This window comes from Mastomys coucha, unplaced genomic scaffold (assembly GCF_008632895.1).
Source record: "Mastomys coucha isolate ucsf_1 unplaced genomic scaffold, UCSF_Mcou_1 pScaffold13, whole genome shotgun sequence".
Classification (NCBI taxonomy): Eukaryota; Metazoa; Chordata; class Mammalia; order Rodentia; family Muridae; genus Mastomys; species Mastomys coucha.
In genome coordinates, this window is record NW_022196895.1 from 6,690,482 (window position 1) to 6,713,731 (window position 23,250).

A 23,250-nucleotide genomic window follows, 5' to 3' on the forward strand; every position below is an offset into this window, starting at 1 on the left:
AAATCCGCCTGCCTCTGCCTCCCAAGTGCTGGGATTAAAGGCGTGCGCCACCACCGCCCGGCCAGAAATCCCTTTCAATCAGCTACTTAAAACACAATGGAGGGAAACAGTGAATGTGGTAATATCAAGAAAGCATATCTGTACCTAATGCCAACACAAATATTTCTGTACTTCTTTTTGCAGTGCTGCGGGTCAAACTCATCCGGGCCAAGACCATGTGTATTCTAAGTACCCACTCTAATGTCGATCTACATGACAAGCCATTAATATTATTTTCAGTCCTGCAAGACACTTTTTATAGGTGTGCATAAGTAGCAACTTTGATATCCCCACCCTCCACAGACCTCTAGGTGTTGACAGAGTATACATTCTAAAATATACCTAACTTTTAATGAGAGTATCACTGAAGGACAGTCTTACCTGCATTTCTGCTCCATTTCATCTTTTAATTGCATTTCATTATGGAGCTGTTCTTCAAGCTTGTAGATTGTTTTCTGTAAACTTTCCTGCTTTAATTTAAAAAAAAATCCTTCATTCTGCTAATGTTCAGAGAAATTAAAAGTATCACCTTTTATTAACATTTTATGGCTGTTTAGAATATGATTATTTAGCTCAATCCTTTATCTTTCTGAATAATGTTAGTTTGTATTTTCTCAATAGAGTTGTGCATAATTCATATGTATGAAAACATTATATAACTAGCCCAATATGTACACTTTTATGTTTTACATGTCACTTAAAAACATAAGTAAACCAAAGACATAGGCACAAAATATTACAGCATGGAGTTAATAAGACTACCTACAGAATGTTCTAGAGAGGAGGAGCCACTTCTATTTACCAAAAATATAAATGCTATAAGGTGCATATGACAGATGAAAAATTAGCCTAAAGGAGAAAAAAGTAGAAAGAAAGCATTTTTGCAAAATTGAAAAAGAGAGAAGAAAATATAGTATCTGAGAATGGGGAAAAAAAATCAAATACAGCACAAGGTAAAATATCACTGAGGAATCAACTCATGTCAAACTTTAATAAGTAGGATCATGATCTTTGTATGCACAATAAAACTTGAGCACTTAATGTTCTAATTTGTTACATAATATTGACATCCTAAAATAATTAGTATTTCAGTGGTGAACTAGGAATTAGTTCATCAGTGGTGCTTGCCATACAAGCATCCATGTAAGAAGAGGGCATGGCGGCACATGATTGTAATCCTAGTGCTAGACGGGGAGAAGATAGGATGTCTGGGGTTTGCTGGTCAGCCAGCTTAGCTAAGATTAGCTTAGCTTAGATTAGGGAGAGATAATGAACAAAGAAAAAGGTGGAAAGCAAAAGAAAAAATAATGAATCTGACCTCTGCATATACACATGTACACAGAAACAAATACATTTATTTTTAAAAATGACCAGAGCAGAATGAATACTAGCATAGTTCCTTTCCCCTTCTCACTTTCTCTTTTATCACATGTTCTCTTACATCTAAGAGGAAATATATCCAAAGAAAAAGAATTGTATCTTCTTCATAAAAATGGCTGCTGGACTGTGGAAGTGAAGTCAGAAGTTCAAAGTCACCATAGCTAGTAAGAGTCCATCCTAAATTATCTGAGACTATCTCAAGAAAGCAAAGCAAGTAATGAATAAATAAATAGTACTGGGGAGATAGCTCCTTTCACAGAGTGCTTACCTAGGATGCATGGACCCCAGCTTCTATTCCCCATTATCACATAAACTGCATATAAGTGACCCATACCAGGAATGGCAACACATGGGATTGAGGGGCACAAGATCAAGTTCATGCTCATCTTTGACCAGACACTTGAGTTTGAGGCCAGTAAGAGCTTTACAGAACATTGCAAATGGGCTCAGTGGTTATGAGCACTTACTACTCTTAGAGAGGACGAGAGCTCAGTTTCCAGCGCCCATATCAGGTAGCTCACAACCACTTGTAGCTCTAGTTCTAGGTGACCTGATGGTCTCTTCTGTCTCCCACAGGCACTTGCACTTACATGGTGTACCAACATACACCCAGGTACATACACATATTCATTAAAAATTTAAATCTCGATAAAAATGTAAGAAACAACAAATAAAAAGCATAATTGTTACTCCTTTGCTTCTTCATTAAAAACATATAATCAAGATGATGAGGATATAGCTCAGTAGTCGAGTTTATAGAAGACACTGGCTCTGATCTATAGTACCACAAAACACAAACTACAAAACAAATGTGCATAAAATGCATCTATGAGACAGGCAGTGGTGGCGCATGGCTTTAACTCTAGCACTCAGGAGACAGTGAGGTGGCTTTCTCTTAAGTTTGAGGCTATCTTGGTCTACACAGCAAGTTCCAGGACAGCAAGGACTACACAGAAAAACCGTATCTTGAAAATTTAAAAAAAGTTTGTGTACACAAGGTATATTAAGGATAATTATTCTTAGAAGGAAGGAAAAAAGTCAGGTAGGCTCGTTTTTCAGTCACATGAACAACAGAAAAATCCCTAACGAGAACATGCCAAGTTCTTAATAATATGCTTATTTATCATATATAACAAATTCCAAAGAATGAAGAAATTAAGTTATGCTGGCAATACTAGTTATTCTCTATTTCCCCAACTCCCTTTCAGTCTTAAAGATCTACCTTCTATTCTATGCTCCAGTGTAGGGGAATGCCAGGGCCAGGAAGCAGAAGAGGGTGGGTTGGTGAGTAGGGGAGGGGGAGGGAACAGGGGTTTGTTTGTTTGTTTGGTTGGTTGGTTGGTTTTCGGAGGAGAAACCAGGAGAGAAAATATCATTTGGAATATAAATAAAGAAAATATCTAATAAGAAAAAAAGATCTACCTTCTACTTTTATCATAAAAACTACAGATTACACTGCCTGGATCTGCTGTGCTATTATTAGTCTCAGACAATAAAGGAAAATAATAAAAATTAAAAATAAAAAAAAAACAAACTTACAAGAAAGGTGGAGATATGAAGTTACTCTCTCAACACCTCTTTTTCTACATTTTGTGTTCCTCTTTTATCATGCCAAACTTTGACCTTGCTTTCACCAGGATAAGAGCAATGGCTTTCCACCACTGTTAGGACAAAGGTGCTTTCTCACCCTTTCCTGTTCTGCCTGGTTGATGTTTATAGCATAACATCCCTTTATTTAATTCTTTTCATTTAATGCATGTACATACATAATGTGGTAAAATCTATACTGAGATATTGTCCAGTCTTTAAAAAGAAGGGAAATCTAGCATATACTGCAACATGGAAGAATTTAAGTAAATGAAATAAGCCTGTTGTATAAAGACAAATATATCTAATTCCACTTATTCGAGGACAGTAGAAGAAATTGAGAGAGAAAGTAAAGTAGGTTATTAGGGTCTGAGGACAGGGTGATGAAATGAGTAGTTATCATTTAGTACAATTTCCAGTTTATATATTATTTCATTTGATGCTCGGATAAGAACCACTGAAGAGTAGCCAATAACTTAAGTATCATAAACATCTAAACTAACTGCACAGTCACAAGCAATTATATGCTTACTTAATATCATACATACAAATACATTGTGAATTTAAAAATAAAGACCAAACTGAAGAGTAAGAAATACCTACCAAGCTTTTATCCACATTGGAGCTAGATCTGTTCTCACTGGGATTTGCTGAAGGTAGGTATCTATCAGGTAAGGGTAAGAAATTTAAAAAAAGAAATTTTAAAAGAAAATAACTTTTTTAATATATATAACAAACAATAATATATATATATAATAAATATAACAAACAATAAGCAATGTGTGCCTGTTTTACGTTCAGTGTTACACTAGCTAATTTTTTAAAAATTAAGTATGTTTAATTTTTATTTTAGGAACAATATGTAAATTAGATCATTCTTAAATAACACTATAATTATAATTCAATATTTCTATAGAAAAATAAATCAGTATTTATACTGTTCAGGAAAATTAAAAAAAAAACTAGCCAAATTTTAAAAATACTTAAATGAAAACATTAATGATACATCAACATCAAGAAACAAATTGGTATTTATTACACAAAGTGCTGTAATAATGCTGAAATTCAAAGTAATCACAACCTCAGTGCTCTTCTTCTATTCTGTTTTTAACTCAAAGTTTAGCTTTGCTTTTTTAATTCTTCACGCTTAAGATCATGAGAAAGAGAAGGATTCCATATGCAACAATTAACAACACAGTTTAGGTTCTCTCACTGACTTCTGTATTTTAGATTTGCTATAAAACAGCACAAAAAAACAAAAGTGCTTAAGACCAGGAAGCTCCATAGTACCAAAAATTCCTGCCAGGATTCTGAAGTAGACAGAGCAAGAATTTTGCAGATTTAATATGCTACATAACTTGCATTCTACAAAACTAGTAGTAAAAGGCTCTCTGAATGTAGAAGGGGAATACAAGCACACCATCTATCCACATCTTCTCTACTTTTGTCTTCTTATGTTCAAGAGCTCTTTGTGTTGCACAGAGTGTTGCTTTTACATAAAATGTGGACAATTACTTTTAAAAGGCATTTCTGCATACATGGTCTAGGTAGACATACACCCAGGCCTACACTCATACATATAAAATAATAGAAAGAAGTATTTATATTAAACAATAAGACTATGATACTTAAGAACACACAGTATTTCCTATTTTTAAAACATATAAACATTACTTAGGAAGATGAAGCACGAATATAGAGGAAAATCAGAAAATACAATAAAGTGCATGATAATGTAGTACAAACTGTTTAAAGATTAACTTTGTGGGCTGGAGAGATAGCTCAGCGGGTAAGAGCACTGACTGCTCTTCTGAAGGTCCTGAGTTTAAATCCCAGCAACCACATGGTGGCTCACAACCACCCGTAGTGAGATCTGACGCCCTCTTCTAGTGTGTCTGAAGACAACTAAAGTGAATTACACTGGAGTGAGCGGGGCCGGCAAAGGTCCTGAGTTCAATTCCCAGCAGCCACACATATGATGGCTCATGGCCATCTATACAGCTACAGTGTACTCATACACATAAAATAAAATAAAATAAAATAAGAGATGTAATGGCTATTTAAAGAAAAATAAATAAAACTTTGTATAGAGAAACATAAAGTAACTCAATACAGAGAATGCAAAAATACTGGGGATTATTTGTCAACATATTGTCTTCATAAAAACATAAAAGCACCATTATATCCTAAATAATTTAACATATAAAATTAGACTTTAGGAAAACCTATCTAGAAGATCTCCTGTTTACATATGTCAACATAAAGGAGATCCCATATTGTATAAGTGTCAGGAGGAAGGGATTAAACATTAGGCTTATTCATGGTCAAAGCTCAAATGTGAGCTAGCTGGTTATGGTGCTGCTCCCGTGCCCAATGTAGCTCTAAGTAAGTCTTGAAGTGAATCTAGGAGGCAGGACTACACTGCCTTCTTGATTTCTACTGGAGACCCAAGTCTATCATTCTGAAAGTTCTGATTTAAATGATAAGACTCGTTAACGTGAAATTATTCAACTTTAATAATCACTCCAAGTAAGTCAAATATTTAAAACCATACCATAAAAATAAATTGATGTTTAAAACAAGAAAAGTTTAAAAGAAAGAAAAATAACGGGTGTGCAGATTTAAACCAGGAGTGCTTTGTTGCATAGTACTGATCTAGCACTTTGTTCCTGTTAAGTGGAACTTACACTATAAGTTCACTCATTTCCTCATTGGACGTGCACTGATCATATTCTGTACCATAGTCTGACCATCCATGTGACAAAGAACAAATTATCAAATATATCTGTTGAATGGATGAATGCTTAACACAGTGAAGTATGCTAAAGGTTAGGCTTATACCTTATGCACACATAAAGACAGAAGCTAACAACAGATGTTATCCATTAGGAACAGCTAACACTGAGTGCTTGCTTCATGCAAAGCACAACTGTGTTTAACCTTTAGACAACTCAGAGTTCAGGTAAGCTGTCCTTATCCTCAGGGGATGGAAACATAAAAGACTACAGTTACTTGTTAAACATAACACTATAGGTACTATCGTATGTTATAGTTCATGGAAATACTCTATAAAATACTCTATTAAATGTTCTGGGTTTTTTTTTTGAGGGGGAAGGAGAAACTAATTTTTCAAAAACTAAAAATTATGGGCTTTCAGCAGCATTAATACAGTGATAAAATGCTAGGCAAATGTATTATGTTAATCTGAATTTTTTGAGCAGTTAACTCTTTAAATAAAAACAGTAACTGAAATGTCAGTATTAACATAATTATTTCATTTGTTATTTTCACTTGGAGTTATGTCACATAATTCAACATAGATTTTCCTGAAAAACTATGTTCTTAACATGAATGAGACTAAGAGAAAAAACCTCAAATACCAAATACTAAAAATAAAAATTAGTGGGGGCTGGAGAGATGGCTCAGTGGTTAGGAACACTGACTGTTTTTCCAGAGGTCTTGAGTTCAATTCCCAGCAACCACATGGTGGCTCACAACTATCTGTAAAATGATCAGATGCCTTCTTCTGGTGTGTGTGAATATAGCTATGATGTACTTATATACATAAGATGATTATTTATTAAAAATTGGTATACTAAAAACATCTAACTTTAGATACTGTCAAAACTACTTAAAAACAATATTTAGTTATCTTTAAGAAAATATGGTGAATATAAAAGAATTATCACTTACCCCCAAATTACTGCTTGGTGTACTTACCTACGATTGCTATAATATGTAAATCCTACAAAAGGTAGCTGATTGCCAACAAAAGCTTTAGGAATAGGAAATGTCTCTTCGTCTCCTTTATCTTCTTCTAAGTCATCAAAATTACTCGTATCAATGTCACTACTTAAGTCAGGCACAACTGGGGCTACAGCTAAAAACAAAAAGAAAGGAGTTGTTCTTTTCAAGCTTAGCATACAAACCAAGTGGCACAAAGACACAGCAGCCCGGCCCAGCACTGCGGCGTCCACCTAAAGCACTGGCTACTCAACGGGCTGCTCAGGAGTGCTGAGCCCACGAGTTCAGGGCCAGCTAGACAATTGAGCAACAAGACACACTTCATCTAAAGCAAGCAAACAGGATCCATACTAAATACTGATGATTTCTTGCTTCTAAAAAGTTTGTGGATCACAATATAAAATGCATAAAATTCTACAATACTATTTACTAGATTTCAAAATTAAATGAAAATTATATATTTGCAATTACTTATGATTCAAGCTTAAGTTCCATGCTACAAGTAAAATTAAGATTTGCTACAAAACAAACAACATAGTTTAAAATACTCAAAAGCATTTGAGAATGCACATGTTAATTTTCAGAACATATACCTTAACAAAGTGTACTTTTAAAAAAAGGTCCATTTTGCCAGAAAGTGGTGGCACATGCCTTTAATCCTAGCACTTGGGAGGCAGAGGCAGGCAGATCTCTGAGGTTGAGGCTAAGCTGGTCTACAGAGTGAGCTCCAGGACAGCCTGGTCTACAGAGTGAGCTCCAGAACAGCCTGGTCTACAGACAAACTGCTTCAAGCAAACAGCCATCTGACCAAGTGAGTGAGCGAGCGAGCAAAGTATAAAGCCTTTACTGGACCACTACCTGAGATACGACCACCTCACTTTCCTTTAGAGAAAAAGATAAATATGAGCAAAGCCAACTGAACTTGTTTCATTGATTTACTTATATTTTTCTTTTTACTATTTTTCTTTTCGATCCTGGAGACCCAGCAAAAAAAATATCTATCAAGTTCAATCTTAGGCACACAAAACTATTTGGCCAACTTTGGAACAAAGCAACAGAGCTAGCCCAACAAAGCTGTAGCATTAACAAGCAGTAGCAACAGGGGGAAAGGAGGGCCTTTCTACCATTCACTTTCAAGGTCAAAAGAACTGCCTGATTTGTAAAATGAGAAGTACATAAAAGATCACTGCTCCCTGACAAGTAAGTTATGGTCTCGACAAAATCAATCTTTCTTGCCTTCCCTCCCTCCTTTGGGAATTCCTCTGTTTTATTTGTGTTTGAGGCAACCTTGGCTGGTCTCAAACTCACTGAGACCTGCTTGCCTTTGCCTCCTGAGTGCTTAGGATTAGAGCTGTGCACCACCATGCCCAGTAAACATACTTCTTAAAGCAGTTATCTTTTGATTTGAATTTTTTGTCCACTGAAATAACAGTTGACAAACTTTGTATACACTTGCAGCTATCATTAATAGGGTGAGAAATGCTATGATATCTGTTAAATAGCTTATAATACTAAAGACAATAGTCCTTGTTACCCCAAAACAGATTTATCCAGTCAATTTGCTGAACTTTCAAAACCTCTTTTTAGAACTATCACATAATATTTTAAAGAAGCCAACCAGTAAGGTATTTTCTCTTGCCACTATCAATGGACTCAGTTTTCTTATGAGGTATTTCTTTAATTTTTAGAAAATATTTTATCATGCTTTACTTATGTGTGCATATATGTCCATGGCATGACATTTTATGGAGGTCAGAGTACAACTTGTAGGTACTTATGATGACCCTGGGAAAAATCTTGGTATAAGCCTTTGGTGGCAAGCATCTTTACCTAATGAGCCATCTTACCCTCCCGTCAGAGTAGTTTAAAACGTGTACAAGTTTTTCTTCTTTTCTTCCTTCCTTCCTTTATCAACTGTTGAGATGTAAGTGGAAGACATCCTGACAGAGCTCTCTATCTCTGCTTCTGAGTTGTCATGTTTAAGACTATGCATAATGTCACCTAGTCATGTGAGAACTAGTTAGTGAGGCTAGGACTACTTTACTGACTTATTATCAATAGTGTAATCAGATACAGGCTTTGTTAATAAATAACCAATAACCTGATGGGCATCAAGGAAACAAAGAGGGAATCCTAAAAACACCTTTCTCTACTGAAGTAAACATGGTGTTGGCAAAAAACAGAGGCAACTTTCTTGAGAACTGTATAATCTAATAATGTCTTAAACAGGGGTTGTTTAATAAAGAGAGTGACTCAGAGGACCTGGAAAGATGGATCAGAGTTAAGAGCATTTGCTACTCTTGCAGAAAACCCAAGGTGTATTTCCAGCACCTTCAGCAAGTGGCTCACAACCAACTCTAACTTCAGTTACAGGGGATCAGATGCCCTCTTCTGGCTTTGATACACAGACACAGACACAGACACAGACACAGACACAGACACAGACACAGACACAGACACACAGACACAGACACACAGACACAGACACAGACACAGACACAGACACAGACACACACACACACACACACACACAGACACAGACACAGACAGACACACACACACACACACACACACACACACACACACAGTTTAAAAAGTTAAAAGAAAAAAAAAAGAAAGAAAAGAAAGAACAATCAAAACAAAGGGAAAAAAAATAAACCAAACAAGGAACTCCTAATGTTGGTATTTGGGAAATTTCTGTTTAATTTTCTGGCTAATAGAACAGAGATCATAGTAATCACACAAGGCAAGGGACATAAACTTTGTAAAGCCAGTTTGCACAATGCTCATCACAGCCCACAATAAACAATAACCTTTAGAGGAGTAATGTGATTTTGAGAGTTAACACTATAACATTCAAAGTGTCAAGCTCATAACAAAAAATTATATATGTATTTTGCTTAAAAAAGGACATATGGTTCAGTCACAGGGAATTTTTGGAGGGAAAAAAAAAAAACGCCACTGGGAAACTATAGACATTTGACCTACTAAATACAATTTTATAATAAATCTTTATGTGCATAGACATTAAAGGATACTAGGACAATGAACTATAAGGAAGCAGGAGAATGATGTCCTAACTGTCAGCTGATAGAAAGAAGAATGAAATAGAAATCCTGGCACTGAAAAAAAGTTGGCAGCCTAAAGGAGTTGTGACACACAGTTAACTGACCAACATGTGCATCTAAGACATCTCGCACAAGAGGAGAAAAAGAGGCAGAAAGAGCATTTAAAGAAATACTGTCCAGAGCTCCCCAAATCTGATAAAACATATCAATATACACATCTAGGAAACTGACTACAAAATCCACTTGAAGATGCACACAGTCAGCAGTATCATCCCAGCCAGGGAGGAAATAGGAAGAGGTAATAACTACACAAACGAATGTCAAAACCTAACATTACTGATAGCTTCTTTTACTTGTGTGATTTTAAAAATGCCACAGAGAAATAATTAAATACAAAACTGAACCAATTAAAAATGAGGGAAAAAATTTAAGATTATACAGATGGCCAATAAACAAACATGGAAGGACTTCCATGTCATATCAGTAGCTGATAGGAAATTGCAAACCAAAACCACTATGAGACAGCATCAGGGTGGGTAATGACTGACTGTTCAAAAACCTAAAAACAGAAATGCAAAATGATTCTTCAATTCCATTTTGTCCATAGTTACTCAAGTAGACATTTCTGAAAGTATCCATATGTACTCTACTTAATTACAAAATAGCTATAATGTAACATAAATATAGTTCAAAACAAACATTGGTGGATGAATAGCTAACAAGAGCTACAGAGTAAAGAAATCTACATGTTTAATGACTGATAAAGGATTTAACAAATACACACATATAAACAATGGTATATGGTCGCACATATGTAAACAATGATTAGCTCTGATTAATGCTGCAACAAAGATGAGACAGACAGATGTATGCTAGGTCAAACAAGCCAGTTATAAAAAGGTAAATACTACAGTGTTCTCCTTAAATGAGATACCCTAAATAATCTAATTCATAGAGACAGAAATTTACAATGTTTATTGGGGGCCAATTGGAAAGAAGAAAAAAGAATTTAATGAATAAAGATTTTTAATCTAAAATGGTGGAAACTTTGGAGAAACACAATGATGATGGCTGTATGGCAATGTGACTTACATGATGCTAGTGACTAAAAAAGTTCAATGTCTCAAGTCCAGGATTTTGTCATGCCTACTTCACTTACCAAGAAAGAAAAAAGATTACATAAAATAAAAATGAATTCATTACAATGTCAACAAAGTCTAAACTTCTAAAGACCCCTGACTTGCAAGCTAGGCCCTAAATTTTTATTAATAAAGACCACATTATTAATCTTTACCAGGAAAATGTAAAATTCTGAGAGACTGTACTAGTCTTAATAAGTCCATAAGACTCAGTACATGTTTGCATTTTGCTAAACATATAGGACAGAAGCAGACAGAAAGACTGCCACGGATAGTATCTTATATATATCCTCAACAGCTACAAATAGAAGATTAAGCAAAGGCAGTATTTTATTTCCAATGAGATGGTGGATATTTGCAGGTCCCCATATTATTGTTAATATAGGATTATTATATGTAATAAATATTGGATTACATACTTTCATACAAAATTTAACTGCCAACATGTTGCTTCCTTACATTTCTTTTAAATAGGAAAGAAATCATTACATGGTACCTAATATTACAACGAGCAAGGGCTCCTACAGATGTAGGTATGACTGAACCCCTGTGCTGTCTGTCACCAGCTCACACTGTGCTGGTAGTGTGGGAAGGTTTTTCAAGGGAAAGGATGTTTTCATTTCCTTAGTCTTCTATCTTCATCTCACAACCCTGTTATTTCTTAAATTCTATCTCAAGTAAATGTAGAAGTAATTTTATAACCTTAATATTTTATGACTTTAAATAAAAGGTGAATAGATTTAAGAAACTGGGATAAAGTACATACTGCACAGCCAAGAAAAACAGGTTGACTAGAAGACTAACTGTCATAATGACTTTAAAGCATAACTGGTAAGACCTAGATTATTTTTACTAAATTAGTAAGAGAGCAATTTTTCCTAAAGAAGATAAAAATTCAAATATATTAAAAGTATTAATAACTGAACTGGCTGTTCTTTGGGAGTATGTCTGGTTTCTAGAAGCCATATGATATGGCAGTGCACAACTTTCTATAGCTTCAGCTCCAGGGGTATGCCACCTTCTTGTCTCTGTAGGCACAAGGCATACACATGTTGCACATACATACATGTAAGAAAACAACAAAATAATAAAAATAAGAAAGTCTTTAAAAGGAATTAAGGTCATTATAATGTAGGTGAGTCAGTTCAGTTCAGAAGACATCAAAACATTCTTAGTATTCTAGGAGTAGGCTGTGGAGAAAGACAACAAGAAACATGGACAAGAAATGTGATAGTAAGTTCTACAGCTTTTAGTTTTTCAATGCTCACAAAGCAGAACTGATTACATTTAGGAAAAACTATAAAAATGCTCCTAAGTCTGTTGCATCTAAGATCATAACAAAATCATAAGGGCAGGCATATGGCTCAGTGGTAGAGTGCTTGCTTGGAATGCATAAAATCCTGGGATTCTCAGTATTACCAAAAAAAAAAAAACAAAAACAAAAACAAAACAAAACAAAAAAAAAACCTCTCCAGAACAGACAGCAATGAAGCTCTTTAAAATATAAAGAGATGACAATACTAATAAAAAACTAATAAAAATCACAAAGACAGTAATAATCTTTAAGTATAAAGTTCACTTGATTAAAAAACCAGAAATTCACTTTTTTCATAAGGCAGTTTTATTAAGGATATGTAGAGTTATAATAAAATGACATGAATTTAGACCCCAATTTCCACACAATTATGAGCTTCAAGGAAAAACTTGATTTGACACTGTTATTTTTCCAATGCCTGGAATAAAATCATGCTTGACCTGCAAAAAGTGTTTGAATATCTTAAGTCGTCTACTTAATAGCAATTTTCAAGCATGTGTGTGTATATGTAACAAATATTTTATATATATAATCATAGTTTATATATAATACCTATCTATAAAACCATCCTACTTGTGGTTTATTATGTGGTTTATTGTTATCTGCTGTCCATCTCTTGACTGGCTAAAACTGTTAATGAGGTCTCTCAAGGTCATGCTGTTGCTACAGCTTCTCTAACAAGCCTCTAAGTACACTTAATGACACTCTTTGCTATAGTACAAACTACTGATCTCTGGATCAATAGTTTCCCATCTTCTTAAGTAATTCTATAGTATAGAACAATATATACTATATCGTAAGCAATGTGCCTGTTTCTTTTAGTAATCGTTGACAACTACAATACATCACTAAAACTATCAAATGGACATCATGGACTTCAAAATAATTTAAAATTTTTCTCTTCAAATAAGAACTACCACTCAGTGTCTCAATGAATTCCACAGTCCTAATATGCTCCTAACACTATCCAGGAAAGCTCATTTCCATTACTATTCATAGGTGATGGGCCAGTAGCAGCATTCTTTTGATAAGTAAAAAGTAAAAAATAAAAAACAAAACAAGAACAACAAACAGAAAATGTCTGAAACTTCAGTATGGAAAAAGATGAATTCTTATTCTTCTAAGTCTGGGTCATCTTTAGTGCTACTATGTACCTTGATGTTAATGTACAGTATAATAATCTTATATAATTATGATTTATAATAAAATACACATTTAATATCTTACATGGTTATAGAATTATATGTGATTATATAAATATACACTATGACTATACTTTATAGCACATATCATACATAATTATAATAAAAATATTAAATATGATTTTAGTATAACTGTGTTATGTAAAGTTTTCTTCAGATCACCTCATAATTTAACTGTTTTATAAAAAATAAGAAAATGTTCTATAATGACTGACAATTAAATTCTAATATACTATATTTTACAACTGCATTCTGCAAAGCCCTAATCAAGTATACCCCAAGTTCCAATGTAAACATAAAAACTGAGTTTTATTCTGCACTTAGCAGCTTAAGTTTTAATTGAAACAGGAGAAAACTCACCCATTTGTTCCTACTTATTGATTATTTTCTTATTATTATTGATTATTTCTATAGAAATAACTAAACCTAGATGAAGAGCAACTCAAAACTGCTCAAGTATCAACTAGGCCTGTTGAGCCAATTCCATTTCCATTAGTATGCTACATTGTGCAAGGGGCGTAAGGGGCATAGCTCCACAAAGTTCTCCAGAATTATCAAATGCTCTTTTGTAACGAGGTTTAGGGAATTTATGAGTTTATTTTCATCAATTGTATGCAAATATTTTGTAAGGCACTTTCAACTTACTACTACTTTCAAATACTCTTGTATGTCCAGGGAAAAGGAACTTACTGTCTCGGAGTGTTTCCCAAGCCCACTGATCATTTTTGAAGAACAGATGACGTTTGATTTCCTCTACACCATTTCTGCCCAATCTCACTTCTCTAAATAGAGGAGAAAAGTAATCATTTAAGATCTTATTATAGCTTGTATAATAATAAAAAGATTGTATTATAACTTCATGACAGAACACCAAACCTGAGCAGTTCTGTCACCTATAAAATCTATTATCAGCAAAATTTTCAGAAAATACAGCACAAACTGATTTTAAAGAATTTTTTTTAAAAAAAGGGGGAAATACATAAAAGCAGACTTGTTCCTATTTTCTATTGTTAATACAGATGAACAGGCTTACATGATGAGCCAAACACAATGACTTTTAATTGTTTTTAAACCTTTTGGTAAACTTTTTGTGTAAACAACTTTAATACATATCAAATTCTACTGAAAATTCCAGAAACACATTTAAAATTTTAATTTTCACTTTACTTTTAGAAATCATCCAGCATTTTTTATCAATTAAAACCTGATAATGGCAAAGCAGAGCATGAGGACAATGACTATATCCTGATAGTACGTGTAGAGAGGCAGGAGGATTCAAAGGTCAAGACCAGCTAGAGCTGTGGTGAGACTGTAGTCCAGGGACGTAGCACTGAGAGTCCTGGGTGTGGCCTGCAGCCAAACAGTCACTCACATCCATCTTAAAATGAATAGAAACAAAACCCAAAACCCTCACTAGCCCTTTTTTGGAAAGCATCATGAACTAAAACTTGCCTTCAACAGAAGTGAGAACAAGGACATGGTGCCACATGTTCTCTATCAGAGCTTAACTGGAATACCTTCAAATCCAAGCATTTCAAAAGTTAAAGACACTGCTTTGTGTGTCCAGCACTTTGTTAGGAGGTCTCACTAATGCTGTTTCAGGCCAGAAACAGTGCTTACACCTCACTTAATTACCACTGCATAATGTCTATTTTCTCATAAGAGAACTATGAGGTTACTTGAAGCAGATGCCATGTAACTTGTTAATTCCTTATTTGGCTAGCACCAAACATACAGCACAAGATAGTTCCTTACATTAAAATGTAAAAATCTAAAAACTGTGCCTTTCGAGCTCTCAACAACATACTGAGGTTAAATTAATTTTAATTAAAGTAATCCTCAACTTGAAATATACTTTTAAGTACTAGGCTTCTGCTACTACTTAAATTAACAATATATGGTCAACATTAAACACACTCTTAAAAGTCATTTGATTCTGTTTTTTGTTTTTTAATTAATGCATAAATTAAAAAGAATTAAATCCAAGTTCTTAAATAAGTAAGCGAATGAACTCTCACTTTCCCTGTCCTATATCTTAAGTCCTAGATTCAATTTCCAGCACTGCAACATAAATATTACAGTAAACTACAAAAGTGTATGCAATGTTCCACTTTTTAAATTAAAAAACACATATATTCATAAGCACTTCTTGCAGCTAGAAGGCACAACAGCAATGTCTACAAGAAAAGCACTCATTTAAATACTATAAATTACCAAATCAAAACTGTCATAAGTTGAAGGAGTGTCATCACTTTTTCTTAACTAAGGGAAATATGCTTTCAATTAGTATAAATCAGTGATAAAAGATGCACCCAAATTCCAGAGGTTTTAATGCATCAAGAATAAAAAAGGGAAAAAAACCCTAGCTGTATGGTGTCAGGTAATGTTAACCCTACACTTAGGAGGCAGAAGCAGGTATCTGTGAAGTCAAGGCCAGTCTAACTTACAAAGTGAGTTCCCACACAACCCATGCTATGTGGGAATGAAAAACAAAAACAAACAAACAAACAATAACAACCTAGGATTTGATAATTATCACTCTAATAATTAATCAAGTTAAAGCAAACCAAAAAAACAAACAAAAAAGGAAAAGAAAATATGATCTCTCTGGCCTCTCTGATCAGTTGACTGCTTATGTGCACTAAGCTGACAGGCAGAAAACTACCCTAACCTCGTATCAGGCTTGATTATCATAAACTTTCAAGACATCAGCTCTTATATTCTAATAGTCCACACACAAAGAGAGGTCAGGCATGAACCTTAAAAATTGAGCAGCAAAGTGAGAATGCCTTAGAACTTAAAGGAGTGTATAAGCTGATGAGATGGCTGAGCAGGGAAAAGTGCATGCTGTGGGAGCCTGACAACCTAGATTTGAGAGAGGTGCTAACTCCTATGCTGGGGCATGAGCACGCACACTGTCATAATAATAACAAAAGCAAACTCGGTGTCAGAATTACTTACCTGTCCGTAAGGAAGGCACAAATGAGATTTTTTGCCTCTTTTGATATGTCATTATCATCAGGGAAAGTAAGTGAATTTTTATGGTTCATAATTTTACTGTAAGTCCCAACCAAAGAATCTGCATAAAAAGGTGTATCACCTGAAAAAAGAGACAGAAAAAAAGAAAACCAAAGAAATACGTTTACAAAAATACGTATTTTAAAGGAAGAATCAGTTACCTGGTTTTAAAAAAAAAAAAATAAATAAATAAATAAATAAATAACTTGTTAAACTAAAAGTACATACTTAATATAGAAAAATGAACATATCACAAAATTAGCCTGTAAACAGCTTTTAAAACAGACAAAGCAGGTAGGGATCTTGTTTATCTCCTACAAATTTAATGGGTTTGGGAGGAAAAATATTAGATATTTAACCAAAACAAAAACAGGAGTTAGAGAGATGCCTTAAGAACACTTGCTGTTACACAGGACCCAGCTCTGTTCCCCACTTTCTTCTGGATTGTGCAGACACTAGGCATGCATATGGTACACAGACAAACATCAGATAAAATACCCATGTACATAATATTAAAGCGTGCACACACACACACACACACACACACACACACACACACACACACACGAGAAACTAAAACAAAACCATCCTTTACTTACCCACAAGCATTTCATATAAAAATACCCCAACTGACCACCAGTCACACTCTCGTCCGTAATAGCCATCTCCACCTTGGGATTTTAATACTTCAGGTGAAATATAATCAGGTGTTCCCACTGCGGTGTCACATCGTACCATACCTTCCTAAAGGAGCAGCAAGCCTGGATTAGGAGTTAATAATTCTCAATGGTTTTTTCTTAATATAACCCAAAGAACAACTGTGTTATAAACACCTTATCAAAATTTAACACATTATTCATAATTGCTAAGAAACAGAGACAGTCTAAAAATCCATCGTTAGATGAGTAGAAACAATGCAATAATAAACAATGGAATTTATCCAGCTATATAAAAAGATGAAATCATGGCATCTTCAGGGAAATGAGTGATCTAGAAGTTATGTGAAGCAAAGTAAGTAAGTCTTACAAAGACAAATGCATTCCTTCTCTAACACGTGGAACCTAGGTTTAAGCTCATGTGTGCGCATATATATATATGTATATATATATGTACATATATATATATAGACATAGAGACATGTAGGTATGTATGTACACGTACACACACACACCCCCTCACAGGAAGCATAGGGTGTTGCAGGTGAATACAAAGGATAGCACAAGGAAACAGCACAGTAAACTCACCTTTGTGTGCTAATGAAAATATTTTTAAAGTGCAAACTTGAAAAAACCTAAATGTAAATCATACATATACACTGCATATACAACCTAATTATGTAGATATCAGTGAGTGCACAAATCCATGTTTTTGTTTTATAGTACTCACTAGATGCCATCATTTCCTATTCTAACTGCATAGTAATTCCAGAGACAAAAATCAAGGCAAGGGCTGTCGAGATGGCTCACCGGGTAAGAGCACTGACTGCTCTTCTGAAGGTCCTGAGTTCAGATCCCAGCAACCACATACATGATAGCTCACAGTCATCTGTACAAGCTACAGTGTACTCATACACATAAAATAAATCTTTTTTAAAAAAAAATCAAGGCAAACAGATTGAGATTACATAACAAATCATTTTAGTGCATATAAATATTTTATTATTTTCTAATCAAAATGTGACTGATTTAACTATGCTAGAAACACAAAATACACAAAACCTAACTGTATAGATATGAAATGGAGCAGTACATAAGGCAAAGGACTTGATAGTGTTAACTCGAAGTAACTATCAGATCCATATTTTAATGTCCTCTTTCAAACTTATTTATTTTACCTACTTTATTAATGTAATTGAATTAAAAATAAATGCTGACACACTAGTTTGCATGTAATTTTCCTTTTAATATATCTTTCAAAATGATAACTACACATTTCTAGCTATTCTGTTGTGAAATATATAATACATAAGCCTTTACAACCAAAGAAAAAAGACAGCCTTTCCCTTTCAGCTGTATATATAAATTATACAAACAGTGAATGTAAGTTTCTCTTACAGCTCACTTGTAAATTGAGTGACAAATTTTTATATATATTAAGAGAAGACAACTAAGTGTTCATAAATCTAACTTGTATGGAAGCCTTCGTTTGAACACTTAGTGACAGTTAGAGTGATTTCATTTCTCGTTACCAGCGTATAACGAGCTGTTAGGAAAGTGTTAGTCCCTCTCTTACCCTCTCGCCCTCTTCCTGCCTCTCTCCACATGGCGTGACTGGCCTCCTACTCTCTTCCCTCTCTGTCTCGGATACCCTCAACTCCCCTCCCAATGACCTGAATAAACTCTATTCTATACTAAAACAAAAACAAAAAAAAAACCAAAAAACAACAACAAAAAACAAAACAAAACAAAACAAAAACAAAAAACCCCAGAAAGTGTTAGTCAATCTGGCAATCTACATTTACCCTAAAGAGAATGGGTAAACTACTGACGAGTTACACACACAACACTGGAACTATGGTGTTAAGAACACGTATGAGCACATCGATTCTGAGCAAATCCAGAATTATTCTTTTTTTTTTTAAAGATTTATTTATTATTATATGTTAAGTACACTGTAGCTGTCTTAAGACACTCCAGAAGAGGGCATCAGATCTCGTGATGGATGGTTGTGAGCCACCATGTGGTTGCTGGGGTTTGAACTCTGGACCTCTAAACTCAGGAGTCAGTGCTCCTAACCACTGAGCCATCTCTCTAGCCCCCGTTTGTTTTGTTTTTTTGAGACACATTTCTGTGTAGCACTGGCTGTCCTGGAACTCTGTAAACAAGGCTGGCCTTGAGCTCAGAGATCCACCAGTCTCTTGACAACCAAGGGCTGAGATTAAAGGTGAGCACCACTACCACCCAGCTGGTTAGTAAATTTTTTTTTAAAAGATTTATTTATTTTTATGCCTATGAGAGTGCTCTATCTGCCATATACACTGCCAGATGGTTGTGAGCATGTGGTTACTGGAGACTGAACTTAGAACCTCTGGAAGAGTAGCCACTGCCCTTAACCACCGAGCCACCCTTCTAGCCCTTGACAACCGAGCCACTCTTCTAGCCTTGACCATCGAGCCACCCTTCTAGCCCCTATAGTTAGTGATTTCTTAATAGCACTTTCTAGAGAAATACTCTCTTCAATTAGAAAGCAAAATCAGAATTTAAAAGTTAACCTTATTCATCTTCATACAAGTACCAAAATCTGCTAACTTCAAATGTCCAGACTTATCCAGAAGCATGTTATCAGGCTTTACATCTCTGAGGGAAAGAAAAACAAACAACAAAATAAAACAGATTAGACATTGATAAAAGCTATAAAGCAGTTACTTCAGATCAAGTGCTCTTAACCTATCTACACGTGCTCCTTATCCACACCTAGAGACTCAAGTACATCAAAACATTCCTTTACATATTATCTTTTGTTTGTTTCTGGTTTTGTTTTTTTTTTAAAGGCAGTTGGTTTAATTGTCTTTTGAGACAAGGTTTCTCTGTATAGCCCAGGCTGTCCTGAAACTGTAGCCCAGACTAGTCTCTAACTTAGAGATCCACCTGCCTCTGCCTGTCAGGGTTAAAGGCCTGAGCTACAGTTTGATAGTAAAAAAAAAATGAGTAATTTGAGAGATTAAGCAAAAAAATACATATCTAGACATAAATGTCAGACAAAACATTGTAAGAACAGAATCTAATTCACTTTCATTTGGGATCCCTGATATGCAGCACAGTAGCTGCACATAAGACTCAAGGGGTGTTTTCAGAATAAATTAAATTACAATGAATATATTTTTAATTATTCATTACTTTAATAAATGATATTTGAAACAAGTCCCAGCCTCAGCCCTCTCAGGAGGTACTGGGAGTTAATGTTTGCTGGGGCATGAAAGACGTTCTTCAGTAGTGTTGCCGCTGTAAATGCTTATGGTTCCTGAAAATAACCCCTCAACCACACTCCGATAAACAACCTCAGTTAAAGTGGTGTTTGCTTATAGTTTATTATACATGAGAAGTAGTTCATGATTTAAATCCCCAAAATATGAAATAATATTTTCATGCAACTTAGGACATCCTAGAATAGATCAGAAATTTAGACACAAACAATTCTGTAGAGAACCTACTAAAGCAATTTTTTAAAGATACAAAAATTTTCTAAGTGTAATATTAAATTTAATTAGTTATTTGTCTTTAATTTTTTTCATTTTTAAGAGACTCTATATAGGAAGACCATGACAGACCATAGTATGGATACCGGAAAAGTCATAGGGGTATAAAAAGATATTAAAGTATGAGAGGCTGACTGAGTACAGGAAGAGAAGTAGGAGGGGACATGAAGGGTGATGTGTGGCAAGTATGATCAAAATACATTATATACAGGTGTGAAACAGAACAAACCTATTATGTATAATATGGCAACAAAATGTTTATCACGCAACTTTTAGAAATCACTTTACTATTTTTTTAAAGATTTATTTATTTAATGTATGTGAACATACTGTAGCTGTCTTCAGACACACCAGAAGAGGGAATTGGATCTCATTACAGATGGTTGTGAGCCACCACGTGGTTGCTGGGAATTGAACTCAGGACCTCTGGAAGAGCAGTCTGTGCTCTTAAACCTCTGAACCATCTCTCCAGCCCACAATTTTATTTTTTAATGTACAATACAGAAGCTATAAAATTAGACTAAAATTATTTAAGAATATTATTTATAACAAGATTAAACTAAATGCACTACAATTCCAAAATGCCATCTGTGTTACAGGAGAGGACATTAGGTAGATTGGAAGTAGGAAATATCAATTAAGTGATGTTTACATTTTCTTTCAACTACTCCTTTCAAAAAAATAAGAAACTGAAAGAATTGCTAGCTTTACCTATGAATAAAACCCATGGAATGGATTGCATCCAATGCAAGAACTACTTCTGCAGTATAGAATCTTGCCCATTTTTCAGGCACGTCATAGTTGCTCATCAGGTTTACAAGGTCTCCACCAGGCATGTACTCCATCACCATGTAGAGATACCGGTCATCTTGAAATGCATAAAAAAGCTACAAATTAAAAAAAAAAGAATGATTTTTGCAACGTTTTGTTTTCATATAAAACCTGCCAAAGATACTAATGTAAGATGGAAGAAAATGGTTTAATTGTAGAATAGTTGTAAGTGCAGGCTAATTCTCAGGGAAAGAATAAATGTCACAAGGACCCTATACACACCAAAGAGCTATAAACTGAATATCCAAGAGGCAACTGAAATCATTTCCTCTTCACAGCTCTCTATCCTACATCTAACCTTTTGTATACTGAGAGGTTTTTATTTCTAATAGTTTCAATAAGGAACAAACAAATTTCTTAGGCAAAGAAATACTGTGCTTCTGGTTTTTAAGATGCACACGAGAAGTTTAGTGTTGACTTTTACAATGAACATCAGAGCTCTGAGGTCTGATAAACTGGGCTTTGGCTCCACTGTAGTGCACTAGCTGCCTAGCTCTGGAAATCTGTTTAGCCTCTCCTCCATGTTTCTGATGGACTATAATCTCTTCTACAAGAGTATAAGGAACTAAACTGTTTTTTACTTACAAATCTACTACTCAACTGGCATCTGGATGCCTGGTAGCCGGCACAAGTTTTCCAAGTTTCTAGTAAACAAAATAATCAACCATTAACCTCTAACTTGGAATGCCTAACAACTATCTTTCTGGACTGTTAGAAGGAAGACCAAATCATTAGCAAGAAACGGTCGAGAATATGAAGCATTAATCTATTATGTGTTCAGGCCTGAAGTTTAAAAAAATAAAATCAAACAAATTTTAAGTAAACACAAGTTTAGGACAAAACTAAAAGCAAACCTCAGAGAAAAACAACACCAGGTGTACATAGACTTCTTAAAGCCTTCATGTTTCATTTTCTCAACAGTGTTTAGTCATTTTAGTTATATGTTTATTTTAAATTATTTCACTTATTTCGTTTGTTTGTTTATGTGCTATGTGTGTGGTGGTAGATACACATTAAATACACTAATGCTGAAGTCAGAGCACTGGGTATCTTCCTCTATCACTCTGCCTTATGGCACTGAGATGAGGTTTCCCACTGAACTGGAAGCTTGCTGTTTCATTGGCCAACAAGTTCTTAAGGTCTGTGTGGTTCGGTCCCCCTAGTGCTGGGATTAAAAGCACATGCAGCTTTATTCAAACCTTTTCCCCTCTTAATTTTTATTTTATGCATATAGATTTTGTCTGAAATTAGCCTGTGCACAAAGTGCATGCCTCTTGTCTAGAGAGGCCAGAAAAAGACAACAGATCCCTTGGAAGCAGAGTTACAGATGGCTGTGAGCTGCCATGTGGACGCTTGGAGCTAACTCTGGGTCCTGGGAAGAGTAGCCAGTAGTGCTCTCAACTGCTGACATGGGTGCTGGGGATTTGAACTTAGGTCTTCATGTTCACAAGAACAAACGCTTTTCCCCACTGAGCAGTCGGTAGTCCCATTTATACTAGTTTAAAAACTACACAGGGACAACACAGCTCAGCTGGTAAAGCATTCCCTTGCCTTTACAAATACAAGAACCTGAGTTTGAAACCTAGAACCCATGTGAAAATGCAGGGTGCGCTGGCATCCACTTGCAGTCTCAGCACTGGAAAGATGGAGAGAGGACAGTTAGGACTTGCTGGCCAGCCAGTCTCAATTAACTGGTGGACTTCACACCAGTGAAAGGTCCTGCTTCAAAAGA

The 23,250-nt window shown here is 35.0% G+C and overlaps 1 protein-coding gene across 2 annotated transcripts in view; it reads right to left on the minus strand.

The window, feature by feature from the left end:
- The window catches only part of Rock1 (Rho associated coiled-coil containing protein kinase 1), a 112,284-nt gene that overhangs the window by 51,230 nt on the left and 37,804 nt on the right, over positions 1-23,250 (minus strand). The window contains exons 5-12 of one of the 2 annotated variants that reach the window (XM_031364945.1): positions 21,399-21,574; positions 19,704-19,788; positions 17,092-17,236; positions 16,436-16,574; positions 14,165-14,256; positions 6,727-6,886; positions 3,610-3,670; positions 421-509 (exon numbers count right to left, since the gene is read on the minus strand). In XM_031364945.1, the coding sequence (XP_031220805.1) occupies positions 421-509; positions 3,610-3,670; positions 6,727-6,886; positions 14,165-14,256; positions 16,436-16,574; positions 17,092-17,236; positions 19,704-19,788; positions 21,399-21,574 (947 nt within the window). The remainder of the gene's footprint in view (positions 1-420; positions 510-3,609; positions 3,671-6,726; positions 6,887-14,164; positions 14,257-16,435; positions 16,575-17,091; positions 17,237-19,703; positions 19,789-21,398; positions 21,575-23,250) is intronic. The other variant, XM_031364947.1, reaches the window with a different exon arrangement.